Genomic DNA, 18,627 nt, shown 5'->3' on the forward strand with positions numbered 1-18,627 from the left:
TTGAACAATTACAATAGGGCTCTACAGTCTTTCGGCTTGGAGCCCTAATAAGATTATTACTTGTGTACTTATATTGCATGAGCCTCCATACACTCATGCATGCTCAAAGCATTACAGTTAAACAATAAACCAATTGATATAGGTAGCAATAGTGAACTGGTACGTGCCTCTAAACAGTATCTCAACCTATATTTCTGCCTCATGCAAGTTACATGCTTCATGGAAAAGATGTATTTTGAGTTGTAATCTAAAAGAATCAAGAAAGATATTTTTTATATTAGTACACTTAGGCCATAATAAACAAGAGTCATCAGAAGATGACAATGTCCCTGGTCCCCACATATTCAAAAGTACAAATCATCTGACTGTCACATTTAGTCCAACTTGATGAGAGTATTTCCCTCTAATCTGTCTGTCCATATACAAGAGTAGTTCTTGTGCTATCAAAACAATACCATGGAATTGGGATTCAGAACTTTGTATTTCTATGTCAGGTACACACACAGTATGAACAATCAATATCAAAGTTGTTGCCATGGATTATCAAGATTATCCGTGATACTAGCAATCGTATCCTTGTCCAACTTCTTTCCATAAAGATTTTTAAAAATAATTTTTTTGTAAATTACAAAATAGCAAAAGGCACCACTTCAGCAGGTGACTGATACAGCTTTCAAGTTTAGATCAAATATACTGAATGGTTTTCGAATTCTGCCCCGGAAACGAACCCCATCCCCAATGAAGTCTATGTCTAACTTCTTTCCATAAAAATTTTACAAAATAAAAATTCGAAAAATCCCCAAATATCAAAAGGCACCACTTCAGTATGTGACTGATAGATTTGCCAAGTTTTGATCAAATACACTGAATGGTTTTCGAGTTCTGCCCCGGAAAAGGAAATGATTACGGACAGACGGACAGATGCATTATATGCCGGGGGAATAATTAATGGCTAGATTATCAACTTGACAATATTAATAGAAAATAAAAGATAAAAAATAAAAAAGCCTCCCTTCCTCCCCACTTTTGAAAAAAAAGCAGATGATAATCTAGCAATTAATTTATTATGGCCTAATCCTGCATCACTCCTTAATGCATTTACTGCTGTTTTGACAAAAAAGAAGAAGCTGTGCTAGGTCTTGCTGAAGAAGAAGTTGTTCCAACTAGCTGTGGGGCTAATCCCACAACAAGTGATGACATCTGGAAACAGCACATTACTGCTTATTCTGAACATCTGAAGGCATCTTGGGAAGGCAGCTCTGCGTTGGGTTTGTTTGTTTGTTGTTTAATGCCGCACTGAGGAATATTCCAGCTATGACAGTGGTCTGTAAATAATCGAGTCTGGACCAGACAATCCAGTGACTGACATCATGAGCATCAATCCATGCAATTGGGATTAATGACATGCATCATCCAAGTCAGCAAGCCTGACCACCCGATCCGCTTAGTCCCCTTTTAGGACTAGCATAATCGCCTTTTACGACAAGCATAGTCGCCTTTTACGGAAAGCATGGGTTGCTGAAGACCTATTCTTCACGGGTCCTGCGATGGGTTGGCCAGTTTAGAAGTAGTAATGCAGATCAAGAATACAGATATAACCAAAAAAAATATCTAGATTTTGCAAGATTTTTTTTTTCAATTTATCAGGCATCACTCCTTAATGCATCTTTATCAGACGGTACAGCGGAGGGCATACCTTCAGATGTGATCCTCAATAAACTCTCATTAAGTGTAACATATGCGGGTGGTCCAGGTGACAGTGCAGTAATAGGAAAAAGGTGGGAGCTAAAGACTAGAAATTATGTACCAAGCTAATGCAAGAAGCATGTCAACCTTCTAGTCTGTGGTAACAAGCACCAGAGAGTCAGCTCCAGACAACAGAATGAGTTAATGGTGCCTGGGGACAGCAACATGCTTGGCCACCACCACGGGACCAAAGCTATGGATGCCTTTTGCGTTCTCCAAAGTGACATCTCGCAGGTAGTGTCCGTGTCTGAGCGAAAAGATGTCATAGTAACCTGTCATGCCTTGGAACATCGGATGAAACATCTCAATGCACAAACAGGGCATAGGAGAAGCTCTTGCTTGCCCTCTAGAGCCAAGAAGAAGACTTGAGGCGGTGGGGTCTTGATGGTTTTCCTTGCAGAAACTTTCAAAGGAAAGCCACCTATCATCTAAGAGGCCCCTAAGAGTGTCTGTGTGTTAGGGTTATTGCCTTCGCTTCCCTGGCCAAATAGCTCCTGGCGCTTAAGGGCTCTTTGCAGATGTACCAGGCGTGAAGATGAAACCTGTTTCCAGGTGGATGGGGCAGCCTGCTTTGTGGGTGGGACAGTAGGTATGGCCAAAGCAAGATTCCAGGTCTACCTATCTTCTGAAGTACCCTGGAAGTAGTACAGGTGGCGGAAAAGCGTACGCTCTCAGGCCTTCCCAGAGTACACCAAGGGTGTCGACTGCCCAAGCCCTAGGATCTGGTAACAGAGATACATAGGTCCAGATCTGGAAGTTTTGTCTGGTTGCAAATAGGTCTAGACGTTGACAAACCAGGTTGAAGGTGTCAGCATGGAGCTTAGAATATTCCAGCAGTGCGGAATGTGCTGAACTCGGAACTGCAGATGAAGGGAGTAACTTGATTGCGTAGGCACCAGACGACAGTGATGTTGTCTGTTTGGATGGCGACCTGAGCGTGCTGAATGACCTGTTGCATGTGAGAGATGGCCAGAATGAGCACCTCCAGCTCTAAGTTGTTGTCACCATGTCTCAAATTCACCCTTGTCACGGTCTAGTGACCACTCCAGTCAGTCGCTTTATTTCCGGCAACGAACTTTGGTAGCAGAGCGTGGTTTTCTGCTTTTTGAGTGTTTACCTTTTGTCTTTTGACTCCACATTCGTCAGATGGTTTCTATGTAAATCATATTTCACTGCACATTGCCTGTGAATATTATAAGGCTTCATAGGCCTTCATTAAACCAGGATAATGTCTCACAGTTCTGATTCAAACGCTAATTCTAAGGAACCAGAATTCACAGATGACAGTCATAAAATAGAGATAATGTCTCAAGATTCCATATCAAAAGAGGATTTCAAAAAGACAGAATGCACAGATGATGATTTAGATGTCACAATAGCAGCCCTAAGACAACGAAAGACAGTTGCTAAATCAGCGTTGCCTAGAAATAAGAATAAATTGGAGGAATTGCTTGAACACATACTTCCAACACATAAAACAATAAGGGCAACAAAAAGTCTGTCCTCTTCACAGTAAAGCCATTTGTATAATTGTAAAGCTCTTGAAAGCTTACAAGAAAGCTGGTGAAACTGATAAGGTGAAAACAAACATTAAAATAGATGAAATTGAGGAAGTCATAGATTCCAGCTATTGACAAAGCACAAGTGTTGCTTAGCAACACGTTGGATTCAAGTTCGTCAAAGTTCATTCCGTCGTGAATACCTCATATATTCCATTCAGAAAAAAAGTATAATTTTTCATGGAGCAAAAGGCAGTAAACACCATGAGTCTTATTAGGAAGGTAGTGTAGGTGGTGCTCAGAGCTGCAGTTCTAATGGCAAGCACACACAGCAACAGTCCATGAATGATGAACAGGTTCCACATCCCAAACCAGGATGTGATGGAACTCTAGATTCGGGGCTTTCATGTCGTAAATTGCATAGCACAGGTAGGTTGACTCAACACAGTATTGCCTAAGATTTATGGAAGTAATTGTAATGAGTTTCAAAACCAAACTTCTCTGGACCTATGAAACAGCTTGTTGCCAAATAAGGCCATAGTGTGGTGGCATATGAGATTGCTCTTGAGCATTTGGAGAGGAAATATGGAGGCAAAAGATGACAAATGGCATTAAAGAGTTTTCTAAATTTACGATATAATGCCCAGGACATGCAAGAGATCTGGATAAGTTTGCTGACATGCCGAAAATAGAGGAGCCTCTGAAGTTAAACATGGCATAAGTCAAAGACATCAGAATATAGACAACATCCAAGATCACTTACGTTCTTTGGTGCACAGGGTGAAAGCAAGGCACAACAAGGTCATGTCTGTAAAAATCACAATCACAAGATTTGGAAATGGAGGATATTTTAAACTCATAATGTTGCACGAAGATGGGATAAAACAAAGGAACTGACTCTTTGTTTCAGTTGTCTTGGAACAAAACATCCTGGACATTTATGTACCATATCAGAAAAATGTGGTATAGACAGTTGTCAAGCTACTCATAATCGCCTGTTTCATCACAATTATGAAGGAAGCAATCAAAATAAACATGGTAGTGATGCTGGAGTAACTGATAAAAGGCATTATTATCTCTGAGAGTGGTACAGAGAACCGAACACAGACGAAGAAGCAATCTCATTTCTCTGCACTTAGAACTATTCCACTTGTACTGAAGAAGGGTAACAACAGACTAGTGGTCAATGCCTTGTTAGACCATGCAGGCACTCAAACATACAACGATGAATATGTTGCATCAGAGCTCGGTCTGCAGGGTCAAACTCAACCAGTATCTGTTAACAACCTTAACAGTAAAACAGAAACGTTTGACAGTATGTCTGTTGAATTTTGGATTGGAAAGTATTCATGGCTCAGTTGACATGCAGATTGTAGCGCAATCTACGACTAAATTCACTGGCAAGATGAAAGTGTTTGACTGGCACAAATATGCACAGAAATGGTACCATTTAAGGGACACAGAGTTTCCTGATTTAGGTTCACGGTCAATTGTTGACATGCTGATAGGTATGTATTACCTGGAACTGCACTCGTTCCATGGTGATGTCTGTGGAAGGCCTGGGGAACCAGTGGCTAGACTCACACCTTTGGGGTGGACATGTGTAGGGAATGTAACAGGGCTCAATGTTAACCAGAAACAAGGAGAAGGTACATTCTTCGTTAACAACATTGACAATGAACATAGTTGGATAAAGGACATGGATATTTGGTCCAACTATATTGGGAATAGAAAATGTTTCCAGTTCTAATCCCAGCATGAGTGTGAATGATCAAACGGCTGTTGATGCTGTACAATCTTCTCTTCAGTACTGCAATGGTAGGTACAAGGTTGGGGTTCTCTGGGAAAAAGACACCTGATGAACTTACAAACAACTATGATATGGCTGTCAGACGGTTGTTGAATATTGAAAAGAAGTTGTTCAAAGACAAAGCCATTTTCAGAGGCATATGATGATGTCATTGCACAGCATATAAAAAGGGGTACATCAGGAAAGTGCTTGAAAAAGAAATTTAAGAAACAAAATGGTTCTTTACTCATTTACTCATCGTGAAACCAGATAGAAAACAACGAAAGTCAGAATAGTCTTTGATGCATGAGGAAAATGTAACAGTCTGTCCTTGAATGATACCATTTATCATGGTCCTAAGTTACAAAATGATTTGTTTGAGATTTTGCTTTGCTTCAGGAAGCACCCAGTCATGATCATTTGTGATATTGCCGAGATGTATCCCCAGGTTGTAATCTGTGAAGGAGATCGTTCTCATTTTTTATTTCTTTTGGAGACGTATGGACCAGAACCAAACACCTGATGTTTACTAATTTTCCCGAGTTGTGTTTGGAATGAATTGTTCTCCTTTCTTGACACAATATATTTCACAAAAACTGTTAAGAGAGTAATCCTTTTCCGTTATATCTGCACACATTCTTACATTTGTATGTAACCCTGATGTGTTTACGTCATCAAAATAGTATACAAACATGGTGTCAGAAGTGGAGCGATTTTGGCGAAAACAAAACTCTAATTTCGCGTTTAAACCCCATAGTCAATGACTTTACTGACTCGTGAAAGTAACATTTATCAATAATAAGCCTGTTGAGGGCCAGTTGCATTGAAAAAAACCTTAGAAGCACTCGTCAGATTAACAGTTAGACTTCGTCGTTCATACTCACAAGCAGAGACCATATACCGATATATGGTCTCTGTCACATGGTTTAAAACATTGATGTTTTGAACGCTCCATGTTAAATAAGTCCCAAACTTGAATTCAAAGTTTAAAGTGTATGTTTGAGACACTATGGCAGCCAGTCATTTCTCTGTGCCTGCTCCTATGGATTTTAAGCGTGATTTATGTGGAAACTGGAAATTTTTCTGATCTCAATGGGACAATTACGTTGTCGCTACAGAGTTGACAGAGAAAAGTGATGAAATTAACGTGGCAACTTTATTGTCAGTTATGGGCAAGGAATGCTTTAAAGTTAATCAACATCTTGATATGTCTGAAGAAGATAGAAAGAAAGCTAAAGCCATTTTAGACAGCTTAGAGGCACATTTTAAGGCAGCTAGAAATGTGATTTATGAACGCTATGTGTTCAACACTGCAGATCAGGAACAGTCAGAAACTATTGATCAGCATGTGACTAGGTTAAGACACCTTGCATCCACATGTGATTTCGGACAATTACGTGATGATCTTGTGAGAGATAGAATTGTTCTGGGTACTAAGGATAGTGGTGCTAGAGCCAGAATGCTTCGTGAATCTGGACTAGATTTGAACCATGCTATAGACACATGTAGAGCCAGTGAAGTTTCTAAAAGACAGTTACAAGCCATGCAGACTACATTGCATACTACAAATAAAGAAGAAACAGTCCATGCCTTAAATCATAGAAAACAAGGTAAATTTGACAAACGCAGCAAGTCACACATCAAGGTCTGCTGAGCCTAAAATGAAAATGGACCTGGTCAAGTGTAAATACTGTGCAAAGGAACACGAGAAGGACAGAACCATGTGTCCTGCCTATGATAAACAGTGTTCTAACTGTAAGAAATTACACCATTTTGCCAGTGTGTGTAAGTCCAGAAAACGAGAGACTGTGCTGTACATTGACACAGATGATTCGGAGTATCAGGACAGTGAAGAGAGTTCTGATGAGGCTGTGTTCTACATTGAACACTTTGTTGGCTCAGTGAAATCCAAGGGCAAACAGTGATTTGTCTCTCTGAACTTACACTATCCAGGGTCAAAGTGGATTCAAGACATTGAATGTCAACTAGATTCAGGTTCCACATGTAATCTTGTCAGCTACAAAGATTTGAGCTACATTGCTCAAGATGGAAACCCTGTAATCGAAGAGAGCAACGCAAAGCTCAAGTTATATGATGGTTCATCGATGAAACTTCTTGGTAAAGTGTCACTTCAGTGCAAGGTAAAAGGCAAGGTTCATATGCTGGAATTTCAAGTCCTTGAGGGTGCACAGAAGCCACTGCTATCAGCTGAAACTTGTGAGTCTTAAGGATTGATGACAGTCACAGTTGATGACAGCATTCACAGTGTGAGCAGTGAAGCTACTCCTCTGACCTTGGAACAAGTCATGAACCAGTATGGTGATGTGTTTCAAGGACTGGGCTGCTTGCCAGGAACCTACCATCTTGATGTAGATCCAATAGTTAAACCTGTACAGCATCAACTTCGTCGAATGGCTGTCGCCATGAAAAGTGAAGTGAAGAAAAAAATCAATGAACTTGTTGACAAAGGTGTGTTGGCAAAAGTGACTCAACCAACTGACTGGATCAGCAGTATGGTTGTTGTGAAGAAGCCAAACAAGATTCGCATATGCCTGGATCCAAAAGACTTGAATAAGGCATTGAAACGTTCACACTACCAGATTCTTACAATTGATGAAGTGCTTCTTTGTCTTGGAACAGCCAAAGTCTTCTCGACATTGGATGCCAAAGATGGATTTTGGCAAGTAGAACTGGATGAAACAAGTAGCTACCTAACTACCTTCTGGACTCCTCTAGGACGATACAGGTGGCTACGAATGCCCTTTGGCATCGCAAAAGCTCCAGAAAAATATCAGAGATGTCAGCATGAAGTTCTGGAAGGTTTACCTGGTGTAGATGTAATTCATGATGACATTCTCTGTGTTTGGCTGTGGAGACACAATTGAAGAGGCCACATGAGATCATGACCAAAATCTCATCGGTCTACTGCAAAGAGCCAGATCAATCAACCAGAAGTTGAACAAGACAAAACTACACCTTCGGAGATCAGCAATACCTTACCTTGGTCATCTTCTTACAGCAGAAGGTCTCAAACCTGACCCTGACAAAGTGTGTGCTATCACAGAGATGCTTAACCCAACTGACAAGAAAGCTGTTCAACGCTTCAATGGTTTCATCAATTATCTGGCGAAATTCTTACCTTGTTTGTCAGATGCCAGTGAACCACTGCGACGTCTCTTGGACAATGACGCAGTGTGGTGTTGGCAAACACAGCATGAGGCTGCATTTGAGCACATCAAGACTTTAGTGACTAACACTCCTGTGCTCAGATACTATGATGTGCGTGAAGAAGTGACCATACAAGCAGATGCAAGTGAAGTAGGGCTAGGTGCAACCTTGCTTCAAAATGGTCAATCTGTGTGCTTTGCATCCAGATCCCTTACTCCTACAGAGCAGCAATACGCACAAATTGAAAAAGAATGCTTAGCTGTGGTGTTTGGCTGTGAACGCTTTGATCAATATGTGTGCGGTTGTGAGCTGATCAATGTACAAACCGATCATAAACCACTTGAGACTATCTTCAAGAAATCTCTTCTCTCTACTCCCAGAAGGCTACAGAGAATGCTACTACGTCTGCAAAAGTACCACCTTGATGTCCGCTACAAGAAGGGCACAGAGATGTACATTGCAGATTTCCTGTCGCGAGCCTCACTTCCACTCAGGAAGATAGAGCCGACTTTGAAATCTTTGCTGTTTTGGAGGACACTTCCTTCATCAGCAAACTGGAGAATATCAACGCTGTCGAATGTATCACTGTCACAGATCAGAGTCTCGATCAAATTCAGCGTCTCACTCAACAAGACATCAATCTCCAGACTCTCAAGTCCACCACCTTAGCCGGCTGGCCAGAACAACGTGAGGACACTCCAGTGTGTGTCAGAGACTACTGGACATTCCCGAGAGGAAATGAGTGTTTAGAATGGTGTTCTCTTCAAAGGATCACGAATTGTGATTCCACCAGCAATATGAAGTGAAATGCTTCAGCGCCTTCATGGAAGCCATCTCGGAGTCAAAGCATGCATCCGAAGGGCACGTGATCTTGTGTATTGGCCAAATATGACTGTAGACACTAAAGACCATGTTGGTCAATGCACAGTGTGTTCAGAAATGAGGCCCAAACAGCAGAAGGAAATCTTAGTGTCACACGAAGTGCCTGAACGTCCGTGGAGTAAGATTGGCGTGGATCTTTTCACTCTACATAATGAGGAATATCTTGTTCAAGTAGACTACCATTCAGACTACTGGGAAGTTGACAAGCTGACAGACACAACTTCCACATCTGTTGTTGAGTGTATGAAGGCACAGTTTAGCAGACACGGCATACCAGATACCGTAGTGTCGGATAACGGTCCACAACTCACATCACGAGAGTTTGCTCAGTTTGCCAAAGACTGGCACGACATCGCCTTATCACAGTCAGTCAAACGGCAAGGCCGAATCAGCTGTAAAGATTGCAAAGAAGTTGATCAAAAAGACACAAAGAGAAGGCAAAGACTCATGGAAAGCAATCCTGGAATGGCGTAATACTCCTACTGAAGGTATGGACAGTAGCCCTGTACAAAGAATTATGTCGCGTCGAACACACACAACTCTCCCAGTTGCTACACAACTTCTGAAACCTGAGGTTGTTGACAGTGTCAGTGCCAAGAAAGCCCTCAAGCACAGAAAGGCTAAACTCTATTACGACAGTCATGCTAAGCAACTAACTGAACTCACAGTTGGTCAACCAGTACGTGTTCAACCAGGGCCTTCAGACAATGGGTAAATGGTGTCACAGGACTTGCTTCAGACAAATGTCGACAAGGTCATACATTGTTGACATTGATTGTAAAGAGTACAGGCGCAATCGCAAGTTTCTTAGATCAAGGTCTGAAACTACACCACCAAAACAGTTGCCGGAAGTTACCAGTGAGATTGAACCAGATTCTCACAGAACAGCGAAAAAGACAACTGCAACCAAGACATCGCCTGTTGTGAAACCACCTCCTTCATCGCCACCAGTACCAGCAGAGCTTCCTAAGGAAAACATCAAGACCACCAGGACAAGAGCAGTCAAACGACCAACCAGACTGAAAGACTTTGTTACCTACTAATTGTGCCAAGGAATGAGCATGATTTGTGAACTGTTTCATTTTGACTTCAAACACACAAAAAAACATTGTGTTTTAATTTCTTTGTTGTGTTCTCAGTATGGTATTTTTTCGACAGGAATTTCAGAGAAATTACACAGAGACTTTGCTTAGTTAACATGTTAAGTTTTATAAAGCAATATGAATATTTTAAAGAAACTAATCTGTACATTATTCTCAACCTATCTGCCACAATATACCAGTATTTTAATATTACTTAACTTTTGAAGAAAAGGGGGATGTTACGAGAGTAATCCTTTTCCGTTATAACTGCACACATTCTTACTTTTGTATGTAACCCTGATGTGTTCTACGTCATCAAAATAGTATAAAAAACAAGACCATGCCAAAAATCCACTTAAATGGATGATAATATGGATTCAGTGGAAAGTGATAGTCAGGCAATAGAACTCTATGAACAGCAAAATGCATTATGGAGTTCAGCAGGTATGCATGCCAGAAAATGGGTGTCTAATTCTTTACCATCTTCCCTAGGCAAGAGCGTTAACCACCCTTTCCGAACTAGGCTGGTATTATGGAGTTACATTTTGGCTGGACTAACGAGTCTATGCATAGTCCTATCAAAATCGTTCAACGAAATCGAAATCCGGTTTGTAAACTGTCGTGCAGATTTCGGTCGATTGCAGAATTTGCAAAGCATGTGCAATGTCAACTCATTGTTAACATATTTTCCAAATCTTTTAATGTTTTTAATCAAGGAGCTCGCGTGATCTGATGCATTTCGCGAAATAAGACCTGTTTTATCACAATATAGATCTGTATTATCGATCAAATCGTCTTGAATGGACGCCGCCATTTTGATTCAATCAAATCAAGTCTTGGAATTGGATTGGTCCATAGGAGAGGCTTAGAAGGGACATAACTCATAACAAGCATGAAATACTCACATCCCCCGCCAATATGACATGTCAGATGTGTGCAATGCATTAGCTCCTGCGAACTATGTTCACTGGGCCTTTTTGTAAAGAAATATAGTACGTTTTTCAAGATCTGCTCAAAATCAAAGTCGTTGCAATGGAAACTCGAAAAATAACTTTTTTTTAAATCCCAAACTATCAAAAGGCACCAGTTCACCACTAGACCTATCTATGTGCCAAGTATGATGAAGAAATATGGTATGGTTTTCAAGATCTGCTCCGGAAACGAGGACTACCGCCATTTTCAGTCTAAATCAAAGTCGTTGCCATGGAAACTCGAAAAATAACTTTTTTAAAAATCCCAAACTATCAAAAGGCACCAGTTCACCACTAAATCTATCTATGTGCCAAGTTTGGTGAAGAAATTTGGTACGGTTTTCAAGATCTGCTCCGGAAACGAAATGTGACGGACGGAAGGACAGCCTGACGGAAGGACGACACCCATTCCTATATCCCCCTTCCACTTCGTGGCGGGGGATAATAACCACTGGTGGCGCGATCGAGCCCAGGAATTCCAGCCTAGTTTGGCAAGGGTGAAAACTGGACTCCTTGCCTCGAGAAGATAATTCTTTACAGGTTCTAGACAACATTCCTCTTGAAGACAGATTGAAGGAGATCAATATACACATGAATGAGTTGCCTTCAGTTAAAGTTGACATGGAATGCAAAAAGTGATGACTTTTGTTTCTTTTACCATGTTCAAGACAAAAGTTTTAGCACGACAAAAAGAAACCTTCTGAGAGAGACTGCAAAGCTCTTCGATCCTCTTGGCACATTGGCACCTTTCATCATGAGGGCCAAAGTTATCATCCGAGAAATATGAACAACAGGTGCTGGGTGTGATGAAATTATTATCCCATAATTAGAACAGAAAGCATGGCAGTGGTATCATGAAAAAGAACTTCTTAGATAGATTCGTGTACCAAGATACATGCAAGTGGCTTCTGATATAGAAAATACAAAGCTGCGTGGTCCGTTCAAGAGCAGGAATGTCGGCATTCAAAAACAAATCTTCCTCAACGGAAAGCACTGTTGCCGATTTAGCAGATTTATTTCCTTTCTTCTTGCAAGAAGATTAAGGCACAGTCACATGATATAATACAAGTCGCTTGGGTTTATTCGCGGAGGAAGGACCGTGCTCGGAATCGTTAGATGCCTTGAACCTGCGATTAGCCGACCATTTAGAACACTTGCAGAGGTAAGTTTTGAAATACGATTCAGTCAAGTTAGCAAACTGTTCACATCGTGTTGCAATCTCACATACCCCATGACAATCACAACAAATAAGGTAGGGATCGAGAGATGAAAACAGACTATGGTAATCGGAGCAACGGGGGCGTAACGACTTTATACCTCATTTTATTATGGATTTAACTTGTAAAAAAACAAAAACAAAACTATTCTCTGTTCAAGTGACGTCTTGACATTCAGGCGATAGAATTGAGAATGAGGGTGCTGGATATGTCAGGTGATCAGATCGCAGGGATCGTGTCGCACGGGATTGCAGTGGTGCGTAACCCATGCGCCAATGCAGGTTTGCTTGGCATGTATTAATGCAGAGTTAGCTCCCCTTGAAGGACTCGCCTGTCTTGGGAGGCTCGCTTGGGTTTCGCGCTCGTTTCGAGGGTTGCCAATAAATGTCATGAAGTGTTTACCTGTGTCTTGTCGATGTGTGACAAGTGTATAGTTCCTCCTAACCTAACTCGCGATGATCACAGTGGTGATTTAGTGATGTATGGGATGTGTTGGGGTGATTGGTGTATTTTGAATCTGGAAACTTTGTTCTGGGACGTTTCCACACCACGATCGAAGAATAAGAAGAAATGCAAAGTGTGAGATAGGATAAGTTTAAAAATTTGATATATGCCCAAATATGGGCATTAATGATGTTTCTATGTATCATTGTACTGACCACCAAAGTGACGTCACAGGAGACGTCAGTACCAGAATAATGTTTAATATATGTAAATATAACATTAAATATCACTGACAGGAAAACAGAAGTGGCATCATCAGTCATCATGATGTCATATTTATAAGACCTAGAAATGGTAATATAACCAGAAGTGACATCATAAGTGATCTAAGAACCACAAGTGATGTCATTGAGGACATCAGAACTTGAAGTGACCCCATAAACATGATATAATACCACAAGAGGCAACAAAACTGAAGTCCTAGGGAAACCAGATGCCAGATCCCACCGAACCCTCTGGTGTATTCTGGCTATGAAGTAATAGAGGCAGTGTCTTTGAAGAAATTATTTGAACAGTTATCATTGTGTATAGTTTTTCGCTTATCCTGCATTATTCCTTAATGCATTATCAGCTTACTTTTGACAATAATGAAGCTGTGATTGGTCCAGCTGATGGAGTTAGTGAGTATGTTTTTACGCCGCTTTTAGCATTATTCCAGCAATATCACGGGGGGGGGGGGGGGCACACTAGAAATGGGCTTCACACATTGTACCCATGCTGGGAATCGAACCCGGGTCCTCGGCGTGACGATCGAACGCTCTAACCACTAGGCTCCCAACCGCCCCTCAGCTGATGAGAAGAAGAAGGAACAGATAACATGTGCTGATAAATTGGTCCCAGGTTTTCTGCTATTTTTCTGTTCCTGTGGTCTTCAACTTAACCTTCAACCTAGTCCCTTCCCCCTGTGAACGGTGGCATCTGGTATGATGTTATACGTATGCAATAATATTTAATATAAGCACGTGGTGGTGACAGTTTGTCACAATCTTTCACATGTTGTTGCTCTGTTCCGCCATCTTAATATGCTAACATGTCAGGGTCTTTCAGTAGGTCATTGTCGGCAAGGTATTAGCATTGCATATAAATACCTCTAGCTGTCTATCAACGTTTATAGTGTAACATACGTCATATTATGTCATAAATCCATTATCGTGAATGTACACCTTGTTTGTTCTCATTATTATTTGATATCGATCGTCACAGAAAGCAAAATGGCGGTCAAACAAGATTCAATATACGACTAGCTACTGAAAACAATATAATCTGCAAATCCTCATTGTATGTCAACCAAGTGAAAGTCGTTAGCCACGACTTACAAAATGATCATTCAGACTTTGAGGGTTTGGCAGGTCCGCTCGACTGATCTGCAATGGTCAACTGGCTGTCATCACGCTTTCGCTTCTTGTCTGAGGTTACGTATCATAGCATTTTGAGGATTATGAGGTACATCGATGATGCAAGGTATTTATGTCCAGTTGTAAACACATTTTACTCAAATTAACAAGATGTTCTCAGTAATAAATCCTCAATTAATCAGTGTCAACTCAGTTTATTGCCTATTACAGTGATTGACCGATTGGACTATCATTCTAGGTACGATGTATTTACAGCAATCAAAACAAACAAAGCTTGTCAGTGTAGATAATCTTCATTGTGTTACAACTGCAGACAGAAATTGCTCAGTCCTAACTGTTGATCATGTCCGGTCAAAATTTAAGAATGTTCGGACAATACTTTTTAAAATGTCCAGACAGAAAAATTTAAATGTCCGGTAAGCAATATTTTAAACCAGACATTTGAGATTCCCAATCGGACGTGTCCGGCGCATATGACGGTTTCCGGACCCCTGGACCTAACGTAGATGCAATCATCATCATGCAATCAAGTTGTAAATAGATGACTACATACTGAACCATCAAGTTGCGGCGATCCTAACCCGTCACCGGGATTTCACCAACTTGGTTGGAGAGTGATCGAGGTGAAGTCGGAACTAATCCCATCCTACCGACCCCAGTTCATAGGAGGTCTATTCCAAACAGATCTTGACCCTTTAACAGTGCCATGGCACACATGGGTCAAGATCCTACACCATCCATCTGTTTGCTGCCCTTCTGTGACTGCTTATGTCAGCACAGGACTTGCCGATCAGGGGTTAGTTGCAATTATGCCCGATCCAACAGTTCCTGGCTCCTCATATCTGACGGCAGGACTTGCTGTATCCATCATTCTACCGGCCCATCTAAAGACTCACCTCAAATGGTGGGCGGTAGAGATGAACATCTTAGGAGGTGTCTCCTTAACTTAGCTATCCCCAAAGTCACATCTATTCGTAGATGCATCTCTGAAGGGTTGGGGTGCACATCCAGAGGATCAGACAGCATCGGGGCTTAGATCCTGCACACAGTGCACATGGCACATCTGGAGTTTGAGGATGTGCTCATATTAGAAGCCCCCACTGAAACACCCAACTAGCCCTTTCTACCGACATCACAATGGTCTGGTGCCTGCGAAATTAGGGGACAACTCACTCACACTCTCTTCTCAAATGGACGTTCAGGTTTTTCAACCTGGTGGATCGACTGGGTCTGTGCTTCCTGGTCCAGCACATATCTGGTTGTTGGAATGTGCTGGCAGACAGAGTGGCACCCATTCCATCTCGTATGTCAGAGCCTAGGTCAAACCAACCTCAACCTATTCACACATGCCAAAAATGCCAGATCCAAACGTACGTCCTGCCAATGCCAGATCCAAACGTACGTCCTGCCAATACCAGATGCGCAGGCATAGGCAGTTGATGCGCTAAGCATCCCTTGGGAGAGTGTACACTTTTCCACCCCCAGTACTTCTTCCCATGGTGATGCAAAAGATAAGGGAAACCAGCAGTCTCGCTTTGATTATGATCCCTCCTTGGTGGTCAGTGATAGGGTGGTTCGTGGACCTAAGAAACCTTGCAGGAAGCAATCCACTGCCTCTCCCAGGGTGGCCAAACCTAGTTGTGCATGCACACAGCAGGTGACCACACCCAACACCAGGCAGGTTTCATCTGCACGCCTGGTTCATCTACAAAGAGCCCTAGGCAATAAGGTAATTCGGCACAAGCGGCTAAGGCCATTGCAATGGCACATAGACCCTCTATGTACAAGCCTGTACAATGATAAGTGGCAATCATTTGAGGCCAATTGTAAGGAAAATTGCTCAAGACTAAAACCTCGCCTCAACTCTTGGGGGGAGTATCAGCTGCACCTGCATACCAAACGACACTTGAAGGGTAGCACCATTACCACGTATATGGTAGCTTTAAATTCAGGATTGGCAGATAGTACAAGAGGCTGATAGGGCCTGTATTGCTTAACTAGATATTTACACAATCATGACAAAATATACATTTGCATTGTACATGTATATAATACTGCAAATATTTAGAAATTTTGACTCTGTCAGCATTTAAAATGGGTGGATGGCAAATCTGACAGCATGAACATGTATTTCTCCAGATACAAATGTAGCCTAAAGATCTGAACCGTTTCCATGTTATTATCCAGGATCTAAGTTTCTTGAGGCAAGGCTGGACCCCAGGGCGAATCCTATTGGCATAAATGTATTATTCTCTTCATAACAAACAAATGTATACAGTGTATCTGTTTATTATAGGGTGGGGACAATATCAGTTTGCATGTTATGGTCAAGGTTCTTACTCCTTTGCGAGTGCCAGACAGATGAACAGAAGGGCCAGCCCTGGTAGTATATGTGCATTCCTCTCATGTTCCGCCCCTCCATTTCTCCAATCTGAATCCCCACCAATGGAGAATGCTTACAACCAAATATGGTTTATATCTATCTCTTAGTTCCAGAGAAGAAGTAGCTTAAAGTAGCCAAATTACCCCTATTGGGCCCTGCCCCTCACCCACTTGGGAGGTCAGCCCCTCCATTTGTACAATTTTTAATCCTCACCACAGGATAATGCTTACAACCAAATATGGTTCATATGTATCTCTTAGTTCAAGAGAAGAATTCGCTTAAAGCAATAAAGCCAAATTACCCCTATTTGGCCCCGCCTCTCAGCCCCTTGGGGGGTAAGCCCCTCAATTTGCACAATTGTTAATCTTAACCACGGGAGAATGCTTACAACCAAATATGGTTTATATCTATCTCTTAGTTCAATAGAGTGAGTGAGTGAGTTGTGTTTAACGCCGCTTTTAACAGTATTCCAGTTATATCGCGGCGTGTCAGCTTAATGTGGGAGGAAAGCCCGAAGTGATGCAGGTCTCAGACGTTTATCACTTCAGTGAAACCCACGAGCACGGGTATGGTGCTGACAAACCTAGAAACATAATCGGGGCGAACCTGGATTCAAACCCACAATCATAGGTTTCTGGCATGTCCACGGGACGCAACTCTGCACAGCGAATCGCGGCGCCTTAGACGACTGGGCCAACCGTGGCCCCTAGTTCAATAGAAGAAGTTGCTTAAAGCAACATAGCCGAAAATTACCCCATTTTGGCCCCGCCCCTCCATTTGTACAATTTGGAATCCCTACCACCTCGTGATGCTTCCAGTCAAATTACAATTAGTTGCCAATTAGTGGTTCAGAAGAAAAAGTCATTTGAATAAATTGTTGACATACGGACAACAGACGCCACAGTATGGCATAAAAATGACCAAGATACCAGAACTGCAGGCGCTATTACTCTCTTTTGGCTTGTGGATCAGAATGCCAAATTCCATCGCCCTGAGTGGAATCGAACTTTGATGTTTGCGTGGAACCCTGTTCAAGCCTCTCCACTCAACATCATACTTTAACCTGACCAAGAAGACCATATTTCTCTTCTCGTGGTACTAGCCACGGCGGTGAGAGGGAGCGAGATTCATGCACTCGACATCACTCGTGTAAGCTTTGAGCGTGGTACGCACAGAGTAATTCACCTCAGGTTATGCTGGCATTTTATGGCCAAAAAACAGCTTCCAGGACAACCCAACCACTGTTTCACCATTCCACCTGTCATTCTTGAGAAAATTTGTCCCCCTTTAGCAGACGGAAGGATGAACTCCATTCCTATATCCCTCACCCCACTTTGTGGCTGGAGAAAATAAAGTCACCATCATTAACTATTGTTTTTCTGTGTTCTATTGAATATAATATATACTGCAATCAAATGAAAGAGCAGGGATTAACTACTGTGTCCATCTGGATAGGCAAAAGGTATACCTGACAGGCTTGTAGTGCTCAACTAGATGGTCCCACCTAGCGTCTGGCACTGGTACACGACCTGTAACAAAGTGAAAAACAGAACGTATGCACTGTGAATAACATTCTGCTCTGAGGATGACTACAAACACAGGTAAGATGAACTAAAAATCAACTGCTTAGTATAAACACAAAGCCAACTTTTTAGATAAACTTATCTGCGGTACTACCTTTGTTTTTTATTCCATTTCAACACACACATATAAGTCCTGCACTAATATTCTCTAGATGAAAAAGAAATATCTTTGTTGTGATAAATACAAGCAGTGCATAATATTGCAACATTCAACATAATGTGTATCACAACACCAAACATAACCATGTAGTCATGGTAGTGTATGATATATTTTATTGAATAACATTTGTTGTAAAATAATCCACAGTAATCAAGGTGATTTCAACAGTGTTTTAGTCAGGTGATGGTGTTGCCTCATCTGGAATGTGGATGAAAGTGATCATGTAAATCCTTGGTAAGGCTTAAAAGAATAAAAGAATTGGTTTCTTTTGAAAATATAGTGCAGGTG

The 18,627-nt window shown here is 41.6% G+C and overlaps 1 protein-coding gene across 1 annotated transcript in view; it reads right to left on the minus strand.

The window, feature by feature from the left end:
* Window positions 1–18,627, minus strand: part of LOC139463731 (obg-like ATPase 1) — a 327,895-nt gene that overhangs the window by 195,079 nt on the left and 114,189 nt on the right. The window contains exon 4 of the mRNA XM_071244980.1: window positions 18,065–18,125. Coding sequence (XP_071101081.1) covers window positions 18,065–18,125 — 61 coding nt within the window. The remainder of the gene's footprint in view (window positions 1–18,064; window positions 18,126–18,627) is intronic.

The sequence above is a fragment of the Haliotis cracherodii genome, unplaced genomic scaffold (assembly GCF_022045235.1).
Source record: "Haliotis cracherodii isolate W230 unplaced genomic scaffold, xgHalCrac1.p SCAF_16, whole genome shotgun sequence".
In the NCBI taxonomy this organism is placed as follows: Eukaryota; Metazoa; Mollusca; class Gastropoda; order Lepetellida; family Haliotidae; genus Haliotis; species Haliotis cracherodii.